Source organism: Protopterus annectens, chromosome 11.part0, assembly GCF_019279795.1.
Source record: "Protopterus annectens isolate FY-2018-M chromosome 11.part0, PAN1.0, whole genome shotgun sequence".
Classification (NCBI taxonomy): domain Eukaryota; kingdom Metazoa; phylum Chordata; order Ceratodontiformes; family Protopteridae; genus Protopterus; species Protopterus annectens.
The window spans coordinates 1,316,897,155-1,316,909,654 of NC_056745.1; the positions used below are offsets into that span (position 1 = coordinate 1,316,897,155).

A 12,500-nucleotide genomic window follows, 5' to 3' on the forward strand; every position below is an offset into this window, starting at 1 on the left:
TGGGTCCAGAGCCGCTGAGCAGGCACCAGCTTCTAAGGGTGTATTCAGGCCTCAACATTTTTATATAAAACTGATGACAGCTGCAAAACCGAAGACAAATGCAACTTCTAAAGCTAAAAAAATGATGCATGAGCCACGTGCACAGGCCGCTATGCCTAAAAAAACAGATGATCAAAATGGCTGAAGACCTAATTACCTTGATCAGGGGTTCCAGCCCCCTCCTGATAAGAGGCCTAGGCAAGACACTGATTATGAATCTTCAGATCAGGTTTCTGTTTCTTCTGATCAGGAATTATCTATACCTCCCTATGAGGATTCTGATGCAGAGAAATCTATCCCATCTGCATCTCCTCCTGAGGATTATTCATTTGGAGAAACCTTGCATAATTTGAGGGAGCATTTTCACTGGGAGAGTCAAGATTTTTCAGAATCACTGTTGCAGTCCAGGTTACCTGCTCGCCATCCCCCTTTTATTCTGGAGTTTCTCTTTCCTTCACTATCTTCTACAACCTACGTGATGTATTTGCTTGTAGATGAAGGTAAAGTTTGAAATGTTGCATGTATATATATGTATCTATGTATATATATATATATATATATATATATATATATATATATATATATATATATATATATATATATATATATATATATATATATATATATATATATATATATATATATATATGTATATATATATATATATATATATATATATATAATTTGCTACCTTTTTGGTGGCACCTGACATCTGGGGCAAGAAAAACTAAAGAGAATGGCATTGGCTGCTAGTTTTATAACTCTGATGACCTGACGTCATGGAAGTGGAGACATCAACTGACACAGGACCCAAGACTTTGGAATACAGGCCGACTGAGGGCAACCTGCCAACAGATTACCCAAATGTAATGACTGCAACAGTGAATACACTCGAACATCTACATTTATGGTAAGTGTACACAACTGTACTTTCTCTCTTAATGAAGAGCTTGGGAACAGGATCTTAATGGTGGTAGAGCTTGGGAACAGGATCTTAATGGTGGTATAGCTGGGATGATGTCCTGGAGGTGTTCAGGTCAGGTCCTGATTGGATCATGCACTTCTTAGTCTGGCAGCTAGCAAAAGAGCTAAAGCTATAAGCAGTTGGTTCCATTAGGCAAAGGTTTGGTCCCCTCCATCTCCATTTCCTTACTGTCTGACAATGAGGAATCATTTAACCACTTAACATGACTAGTTAAGTAGCTGAATGACAATTATGCATAATTGCACAGTTCCTGTTGTTGGGGAATATGCCTGCACCCCATGCTTGTGCCATCTCAAGAGTTAGTGTGTGTGTGTGTGTGTGTATGTATGTGTGTGTGTGTGTGTGTGTGTGTGTGTGTGTGTGTGTGTGTGTATATATATATATATATATATATATATATATATATATATATATATGTATATATATATATATATTGATATGATTTGCAGTGTGTGTGTGCATTCCCAACATGGCTTCAGGGAGGCTTACCCACATGCAAAAAATGATGTGTTTAAAGCTGGAAATGGTTCTGTTTCTCAGCACAAGGGTACTGGCGTGGCAATGTGAGTTTTCAACATTTAGCATTGATGTTTTGCTAACTGACATTGAATATATTCAGTCCTAAGTAGTAGTGTGTGTGTGTGTGCGTATATATATATATATATATATATATATATATATATATATATATATATATATATATATTTAGAGAGAGAGAGGGGGTGGAAGGGGGAGAGAGTGAGAGACAGATGAGACAGATAAAGAAATGAGGCCATCACAGCATGGGCCAAATTATTTGGTAGACACTGTTAGAAGCCAAGAGGAGACAAGGATGCCCAGCTAATAGGTGAATGGCTTGAATGAGGGAGCCCCTGTGTTGGTTGTGCATAAGTATCTAAAAGGGTAGAAGAGTGTCTGAATAAAGGGGATGGCAACAGTTAATTCAACACTCATACCACATATGAGAAAATGGGAAGAGGAGGGTTAGTGATGATGATGATGATAAATTAATAAGGTGCATCCAAAGAGGTTAACAGAGGCGCATAGCAGGGCTGTCCTTTACCATCTGGTTTGTTTATAATGGAAACTAAATTATTAAAGGACTTCAAAGATCAAAGTAATAATGCAAATGTATTTTCTGTTTGGAAATGATTGTATATTGATGGAAAAAAGTCAACCAATTTTAAAACAAGTGCTGGTCAAGTTTAGTGAGCTTGGAGATATTTTGGCACTGCACTGTAATGAGGCAGACATAATCGTAGTGCAGCTAGAAAAATGAAATAGGCAGAGTGGATGCAAGTGTTCAAAAAACACTTTGTGTTACACCAGAGGCTAACAAAAGGAATCACTTTGCATGCAACAGTTGACTAAAATGTATTAACTTTAATGACTATGACTTCTATGAGTTAAAGCTCTACCAAAAAATTTACATGATAACAAGAATAATAGCAGTTGTTAAAACCATGGCAATGCCATTAATATTTTATGTTTTTGGAAACTTGCCTATCTTAGAGGAGGAGCACTGGCTAACAGAATAAATATAGGACACTAGAGAACAATAGTCATAGGTACTTTTGTAAGATGCATTCCTGTGCTTCAAGCCTACACCCAGTGCACAGTGATTGATGGAGAATGCATCATCTATTGTTATACCGCTTTGCTTACAATACAAGGCAACTTGTAAGACTAAGCAGTGAAAAAGAGCAATGAGAACATATATTTGCATGTAATACTGGCCTAATGATATTTTCAGAGAAGTGGAGTCAAAACTGGAAAAGCAACTTATCGAACTGCACAACTTTGTATTAGATGAATATAACCAAGAAGAAATGTCAGACAATGAGAAGGCAAACAGTCATACAACAAAAATATGTTGCCATTTGGGAGAAGTAGACATAAGAGAATGGGATGAAATTATGAGTCGTATTGCAAATACTGGTACAAACCACAGGGTATTAAAAGAGTCTGCCAGTTTTAGGGGGCTTACCACAGACTAGAGGTACATGCACATATAAATAAGTAACATGTACATTAACATGACTAAGGCACTGAAATAGCACCATATCGGAAATGGGCCACAATTAAAAAGGTAGAAGTAGCACAATTTATTTAGAAATTGTTGAAGATGCAGAATAGCACAATGGAAAGAAGGTCAGGATAGATGGAAAAGAAAGGAAGACTTTAGACTAAGGAAATTAGGAAGAGGCCTAAAGCAATCAAGGAGACTATGGAGATGGCATTTTTTTGTTTTTGAGAAATGTGAGTGAATTTTATATAGATGATATCTAACACCAGCAAAGCTGTGTAGAGATGGTTGGAAGATAGACCCCAAATTCTGGAGATGCAAGAACCTAGAGATGGACCACGTTCAGATGTTCTGGGAATGTTCAAAGGTAAAGCACTGATTCTGTCAAATAAAATCAATATGTTATCATTTTTTTTAGAAGAAGTGATAATTTTCTATGTTTCTCATATAAGATTTAGACCATGTAACATGTCAGATAAACACAATTTAGTTAGCTGGTACTGGAAATTGTCCCTGCAACAAGCATGGCTCAAGAATTCAAAACTAGCAACTCATCCTCATGGTATAAAGGATGAATCATTGACTATAGCCCAGACTACCCATGTTCAGTTAGTAACATGGGCATCTGAGAGACTGTGCAAAGGGGGCTGAATTTCGTTGGCTGATGCCACTTTAATCATCCTTTGGTGGATAGAAGCTGACCTATAGTTGCTGTGTTGTCTTATGTAGCATCAGGAAGGGACTTTCCTGCTGAGCAAGTAAACAGGAAGTGTGCATATGGAAGCACGCTCGCCTTCTGTCCTAACTAGGCAACTATAGAGAGTCTGCAGGCAAGCTAAGGCAGGGAGTGAGAAAGGGGAAAGTGTTTGGGGAGACCAGCAATCTATGCCATTCCCTATCACTGGAGGAATGAGTGTGCAGAAAGGGTTTCCCTGACCTGAATGAATGGGCTGTAGAGCTTACACCAGACCTCGGGTGACCAGTTCCCACCTCTGCAGAACAAAAGGGCTGTATTGGTGCAGCTGGTGGCCCATTAGGCAGGATCCCTTGAAAGTGGGGAGGGAGAGCAGAAGAATGAAAAACCTAGCATAACCACATATTATGGAGATATGCCCAAGGATATATGTGTATTGTTAAGAAGAATACTCAATGCCATAGAAGGAAGAGTTCCTGTTTTGTGTGTGTGTGTGTGTGTGTGGGTGGGGGGGGGGGGTCATATGGGTGATACTCTGAAGTAGATAGATATTGTTGTTTCTGTCTGGCTGCTCTTGCCAGAGTTTCATTGTACAGTTTTGTACAGTACTCTGATTTTTTTTAAAAGCATTTTTATACAACTTTGCTTACTTACTCAAAAGATGAGATTGACTGTCTCAAGTATATTTTAGATTGTACAAAAAACTGTTCATCTGTTAATTAACTGACTACTCTTGTCTTTTCAGGTAGACTACCAGACTGTGGATTTGCCTTTCCTAAAGGAGCCTTATGTATACATTGAAAGGAAGACCAATACAATCTTGTTGAATACAAACATTGGTGTCAAGGTAAGAACGTTCGTTTTTACTGCAGCTTTAAGAGAGGCACTCCTCTTCAGATTAGCAGAACATAACAGCAATAAAATTATCTGCACAGATGTCTGGCAGTAGCTGTCATTGATAGCTAGTGAGCTTAAAATGTCTGTATATACAAGTAGACAAACTCATGGATATAGTTTGTTATAAGCTTATATCTGATTCTGTAGGTGAAGCTTGGCATTTCCTTCCCATGCTCCACAGTTAGATATTTAAGTATGCAAACACAGTGTGAACAAGGGAACAGAAACATATGATTGTGGCTGTAACTATAAATGCATATGAAGTTACACCTGTAGTAATATAGGAGATTATGAGTAAGTCTCTGTTCATAACTAGGTTATTTGCTCAAGATGAATGTCAAAACAATTCACACCGAGTGCTACCAATCTCTCCAAGAACACATTTGGCTATGATGACTGATGCAATCATAATAATCCGTAATGCACAGGGAGCTGCCCTATATGATATTGCCATTTAAAACAGATGTGATGTAGAAGAACAAGGTCGGTGACAGTTTTTCTAGATGTTAGTTTGGAGCTGCACTGTCTTCCGACTGTTATCTGTGGAGCAGTACAAAGTGTGTTAACAGCTATTAAGCAGTTAGCTGTTTCCAAATGCTGTCCCTATGTGACTGCTGTCTCTGTAGGACAGCAAAAGTTAGGAATATAATATAGCAAGGTTATTTTTCTCTCATTTCTGTTGTGTAAAGACCTTCATTGACAAATTCAAATGTAAGCAAAACAGACAAAGTAATATTGCATCTTTCTGTTAGTAGTTCTATAGCCAGCACAACAAATTTGCCATGAAGTTGTCATTTAGATTCAACAAAAACAGCTAGCACTTAGCATTTTGGTTTTGTTAAGGTTATGCATTTTTAAATATTTTAGTAGGATTGTCTTATTTCTAAAAGTCCCCTTATCTACAGTGTTGAGGAAACCATTCTATGTTGCACAACTTATAAACAAAGGTATGGCATCTAAGTCCAAGGAAGTCATTGTTCAACTGTATTTGACATTTATCAGACCTATCATTGAGTACAATGTCCCATTTGGTATGTACCTAACCAGGCATATCCAACAACTGGAATGTCCACAGAGGTTCCTCACTAAAAGAATACAGGGCATAAGTAATATGTCCTATAGGCCTCATCCCTGCATTCTGTTTCCTACAGGCTTTTGATGGGAGATCTATGCCTGGCATACAGGGCATTGTCAGACCCTACTCTGATGGATCTCCTTCATATCCACAAAACAAAAAGTACCTGAATTATCCATTATAAACACTTAGACCTTGCCTGTGATATAAATAGGACCTGCTGGAGAGATAGGTATGTATCCCAGAGACTACTCAGTCTATGGAACAGGCTCCTCATCCATGTGAAGCAGAGTTCCTCCCTAATCCAATTCAGTGCAACTTGGACAAGTGGATGGGAAACCAGAAATTCATCCATGGTTTGGCACCTATGTCTCTGAAGCAAACAGGTAACGTGTAAATGGTTCATCTCTCAGGCCAATGCTTATAATTATCAAGGGAATCAGAACTTATCAGAGATTTGGGATGCATGGCTAGGCTTAAAAAGGCCCTTGTGGTCATTAGCCTAGTAAACACCTATGAATCTATGAATTAAAGCCTAAGGTTTTGAGTGATCCTAAAAACCAAGGACTTTTTTTGCACTTTGTTTTGCAAAGTACTTACACACACTCATATATATATATATATATATATATATATATATATATATATATATATATATATATATATATATGGTTCCTGGTCTGAACAGCGAAATGTACATGAGCGAACTCACTTTCGCAAAAAAAAAAAAAAAAAAAAAAAAACATCAGCATGTATTGTTGATTGTACAACTAAGCAAACTGTTGCTTAGATCACAGTACAGTGGTGATAAGGGAATATTCCCTTTTCCCCACTGTAGTGCGATCTTGGAGTGAGAATATTAAAGTAGGGCGGTGTGTGGGGGCACAGCCCCTCATGAGGTGCAGGGGCTTGCCCCTGCATAAACGTGACTAGTGTTCTATTTGTTTTTTTTTTGGCACTTTTCTTCACGAAAGCGCATTTTCGATAAAATGCACTTTCGTGAAAGTGAGTTCGCTCATGTACGTTTCACTTAAACATACTTTCGATCTATCAACATAGACCCATATGTGTCTGTGTGTATGTGTGTGTGTGTGTGTGTGTGTGTGTGTGTGTGTGTGTGTGTGTGTGTGTGTGTGTGTGTATATATATACATATATTATATATATATAAATATTTTAAGTATGCCCTTATTTTACATAAATGCATGCTAGTCTTGCAAAAAAAAAAAAAAAAAAACAGTGATTAGTGACTATTCAACTAGATCATGCCAGCTGGAGTTGGCCACTTTTAATGACAAGCAGCTCACATGCTCAGCAGTTGTAGCCATGTTATGTGTATGACTCAAATGTGTGACTGTAATATAAAAGTAATAACAGTAATAATAATAGCAATGGTTACAGCACTGTATTGCAATTTTTTCACGACTATATAAAAGACATTTAAAATATTCTGTGCTGCTTCATAGAAAAGCACACTTGTCCAGAAAATGTCAATTAATCATTTAAAATGAGAAATAAAAAAAATGGTCAGTTACATTCATAAACAGACAACCCCATCCATCAGTTATAGCCAATTTTTTGACTGTATACACCTTACCAGTTACATAGTAGATATCTTTGTTTCATGCAAACAGTAAAAACAGTGTTATGTTCCTACTTGAAATCACACTAATCCTACAACTCCAAAATAATAAGCAGACAACAGGAGTCATCTGTAATTTTCCTCCTTAGACAGCACCCTACCCAGGAATTAGAGCTAATCCATTCTGTGTATGCATCTCATATATCTGACTTGAAGTAAAACAATAACTTTTTTCTTTTGACTGTCAAAAATGATCACTGATAATGTTTGGCAAATGGGAAAAAAACATATATACTTTATCAGTAAATAAATATGAGAGGATATTCCATTTTACTGTAAGAGTCATATTAAGCAACTTATTTTAATTTCATTGTCTCATGCACCTTCAATCTTTTTCCTGCATACTTTTACAAAATGCTACCTTCTGCTTTGGTTCCTTGTCTTGAAGACAGGTAGCAGCACAACAGTTCAGCACACACACACACACACACACACACACACACACACACACACACACACACACACACACACACACACACACACACACACACACACACACACACACACACACACACACACACACACACACACACACACACACACACACGGCTTAATTCCAAAATCCTTGCTCTCAGTGTAAGTGACTTACTCTAGTGTAAGTCTGTCCTGATTCTGAAAGACATTTTCACAGTCTAAGTGACTTATGTCATTATAATGTATGTCTATAATAAACACGGTTATAAAGGGGATCCAGATTCCATGTGACTTACTTCGGTTTCAGGTCTGTCTACAACAGGCTTGTGACAGATTCCAAAAGACTTGCTCTCAGAGCCCATACAGTAGTCCACTCATCCTTCCCAGGTGATCCGTACATAAACTACCCCATTAGCTTCCTTATATGTGGTGTCTTTCAATGGTAGGTATGCTCAGTTAATGAAAAATGCCTTCCCTTGTCATCAGTGGTTCTGCTCCCAGGCTTTCTGAGTCATTAATAGCTAACCTATTTTAAATTAATGCAGTACTACAGTAAATCAGTATCACAACACTGAAGACTACAATCTAGTACCTGGCTTGGCTCTCAAGTTGTCAGTCCCATTTAGTTGTGAGCTGGCATGGTAGTTTCTGTGGCATAGCAAAAAAAAAAAATCAAAAATGGTGACTGTGAACTCCATTACATTAGGGGATAAATAAAGCCTTACAATGGGAGGGCAATATCAAAATCACAATGGTTGAGAAGTAGGGAATGTACAGTAATTAAAGGCCAACAATCCTGATCGCAACAGAAAACAGAAGAGAAACCAGTCTATCCTAGGAGTAAAACGACACCCGTACATATAAATGCAGCAGAAATCCTCTTCTAGGCATTGCTTGATCTATGAGGCAAGTTTGACAAACTAGCTCTGCATAAATTCATATTATTCCTAAAATAGCAATAAATCAGATATACTATCATAGAAACCCAATTAAATAAAAACAACAAGTATACTGTCACCTAAACCAACTAAGAAGCAGTCCTGTACTGGAATTCATATAGAGAAATGACTTTGACCAGTGTGGATGTTGGCTTTGAATCCTACTTATTAATTTAACTTAAGTGAAATCTGAACTTACAAAGCAAAGGTTCTATCTTTGAATCATGCCTGTTATCAGTCCCTGATGCTTGCAGTATGTCACCAATTTTGTCTCATAATTTTTGTCTTGTCAATCATAAAATGCTTTATTTTCTGCTAAATCCCTTAGGATTAAAATCAGTCAGTAATGCTAGACATTAGAATTTCATACTTCTATTGTTCATAAAATGTATGTTGATGCAAAATGTGTTTCCTATTTACTATTTATGTGAATCAGAGTAATATTTAAAAAAAATTTCTAATTGCGGACTTCTGTCCACCATTATTTTGGGTTTGTTCAGAATTCATAAGCAAAAAAGTAAGTAATTATACTTTGAGATGTTGTGAAATGTTGCAAAAATTAAACCAAGTAAAAACGAACAAGGACACCAGGCAATCAAAACTCTTCTTTACCAGTTTAATAAAGCGCTTTTCGTCATGCAAGGTTGAATGACTTCTTCAGATAAATTTAAGAAACACAAGTGCTTACTATTTATATGTTTTTCCACCCCATCCAGTTCAATTAACTCCAATTCAATTAAGTTAAATTGATTAATTCATCCAGTAAGTTGTTATAACTTTCAAACATTTAAAGGGGTATTTTATCAGCAATTGTAGCTCTAACTCGCAGCTCAATGCATAATCTACATATATACATTTGTAAGTACCTTTATATATCTTATGTTAACATTGTATGACTTTCAAATATAAAATATAAAATATACATCCTACTAGATTTACAGAAATAAATGCAAAACTTATATAAATACATTTTAAAACATTATGCAGTAAGGACTACTTGAAAAGTTTTTTTAAAAAAACTATTTATCTTATACCTTGTACTTCCTATACTAAATAAACCAGGCGTATACAGTTCTAAGCTTCAAGAGGCAAGAAATATTACAATGATCATTTAGACCTGGTTCCATAAAGGCATTGGTTTTGAATTGCCATGATAATTCCCGTTCTTCTAGAAGTAAACTAAAAGGGCCCCTTCTACTATCTATTTGCGTTTGATCCAGGCCTATAAATTTAAAAGTGTGATTAGGGAAGGATAGAATATGTTTTACTAATGCATTGTCTGCTTTCATTCTAGAGATAGCATTGATGTGTTCATATATTCTATCTCTCATTCTCCTCTCTGTCTTCCCTATATAAAAACTTGTACAATTCGAACATAAGGCCCCATATACTACTGATTTGGTATTGCAATTGAAATTGTACTTTGATACATATGTCCTATTATTTATCACATGTTTGTTACCTCTTTTTATATATTTGCAATAGTTACAATTTCCACAGCCATATGATCCTTTAACATCCCCTTTCTCTCTTATTGTTTTACTTTCTAGTAAGGTCTTCAAATTCTTACCCTTCCTAAATGTTACTTCAGGGACTGAGCCAAGGGTTGTTGCACATTTCCTATCATACAGAAGTACTTTCCAATTTTTATATAGAATGTCCCTTATAATGTCACTTTCCATACTGAAAGTCATTATATAGCTCGTACTTCTATTTTTAGTTGTAATACTGCTAATATTGTTACTTTCAGTATTCATCTCATTGTTTAATTCTCCACCTAGCTCTACTTTGAGATGTTGATTAAGTTGCTTTCTGTTTTAGACACACAAAATGCAACTTAAATTGAAGTAAGTAATGGGGGTCTCTATCTTCACAGCTTGAAATGTATGCACATTACATACTTACTGTATAATCCTTATCTGTTTATTTTGTCCTGTGCAGTGTTTATTCTCATTGATTCCCTTTATTTGTTGTTAATGTTTGTCCCTTTGTTATTCCTGTGGTTTATTTTCTTCCAATTTTATTATTTTTTTCTAGTAGCAAAGTTGCCAAATGGTAGTATTCATGGTCTCATATTATTTTATTGCTTTTTATGTTTTCATAAAATTGCAGACTTTGATTCTAATTTTGGTCTCATATTCCCTCCTTTATCCATTTTTTCCTTACCATTTCTGTCCCTTCTTGTTAAAAATTTTTAAAAGTTATTTTAAAGTCAGAATAAGAGAGAGATAAGTTAAAAAAAGAAGACTGAAACAGAGCAATGTTAAGATGAACTTAAACTTGATAATATCCTGTTACTGATATCCCACAAACTGAAATGAAGCCTCTTCAAAAATAGACAGTCCTGAACCCTGCTCCTTTAACCTGGTATTAATGAAGGCATACACACCTAAGAGTCAGTAGCCAAACATAACTAACAAAATAATGCGGATAACACTGAAAGTCTTGGAAAAGGTACTCACCGTGTAGTATGGCTATTTCTTTAAAAAATATGATAACCTACCTGTTACAGTATTAGATGTCAAAGATTTCTTAAATACACATGAACAAATTGTCAATTTCAGGAACAATGAGTAACATTTACATATGCTTTTAGAAAAAAATAACTGCTGTGTGAATCAAATGTAGCAAGCCTTTTCAATGCCAAGTGTTGGCTTGCACTGAGAAAGCAGTGAAGCACTGGAGTGCAAAGTTGCATTGTTAGAAAATGTATGTGAATAATCGTTAACGTGATCATAGACAGTTGTATGGGGAATCAGTTATGCTGCCTTCACAAGGGATGTTGGTAGCACTGGGGAACAGTTGTAGATGAAATCCTGAAGTAGCGCCTCAGGAATAGAGGCATTACACTGCCTACCAGATGTGTAAGTGATTTATTTCACTGATGCTATTGCACTGACAAAACCAATAAGATGCTCACCGCACTGCTGGGGAAAAAACAAACACAAACTCATCATATGGTCCCAACACATATAACATATCACTTTGGTGCAAAGTGTCAAACATAACTAGATGCCATTTCAGAGTTTTGTTTTTTCATAATCTTGTCAGAAGAACATGTTTTTTATGCCTGTAATATTTGAAGTGTTTCATCTGTGCTAACACTCCTTGGCACAGCTATTAGAATTAGTTGTGTATTTTCACTGGTGAATGTGAATTTTAAAAAAATATATTGGTGTTTAAGTTATAGATGATAAAGAGCCATACCTTCCTACAGAATTTACTGTTTTGGGATTATAAATAAAAAAGAAGTACTGATGTTTGATTATTGCTAACCCTGTTAGCAGTAAATTCTGAAATGCATACTCCTGGAAAAGCTTGACCATAGGCAAGTATTTTCTGCATGGGTTATAGAACTTCTGATTTCCAGAACATGGAACTATGGAGTTAGAGCATCAAGCTCATATGCAGCTAGGGGGGCTGTGCTTTCTCACTGTCATTACCACTGCTATTTTTTTCCAGAGTTGCTGGAGGTTTTATGCACAGTGCTTTGCAAACATTGTTGGAGCAAACAAAATGCAAGCATGAGGCTGGGCATTAACAGAGTGTCCCTTAGAAAGGGCACTGAGCAGAGGTAAGGACTCAGATACAGAAGTAACAAAGGAATCTTTCTTTGCATGGAACCATTATATGGTGACAGTGTGATATTGATTAGAGGCCTAACCCAAAACATCTGAATGCATGCCCGGGTAGTCTCAGGAAGCAATTGGTAAAACAATGGTATAAAACCAATCCATATTTAGTTTTGGAATGACAGATCTATGAGTAGACTGAGTGTAAAGATGTTTAAT

General features: G+C 36.3%; 1 protein-coding gene across 1 annotated transcript in view; it reads left to right on the forward strand.

The window, feature by feature from the left end:
* Positions 1-12,500, forward strand: part of LOC122815830 (kielin cysteine rich BMP regulator) — a 2,917,372-nt gene that overhangs the window by 2,800,760 nt on the left and 104,112 nt on the right. Inside the window, exon 52 of the mRNA XM_044088633.1 lies at positions 4,490-4,591. Within this exon, the coding sequence (XP_043944568.1) occupies positions 4,490-4,591 (102 nt within the window). The remainder of the gene's footprint in view (positions 1-4,489; positions 4,592-12,500) is intronic.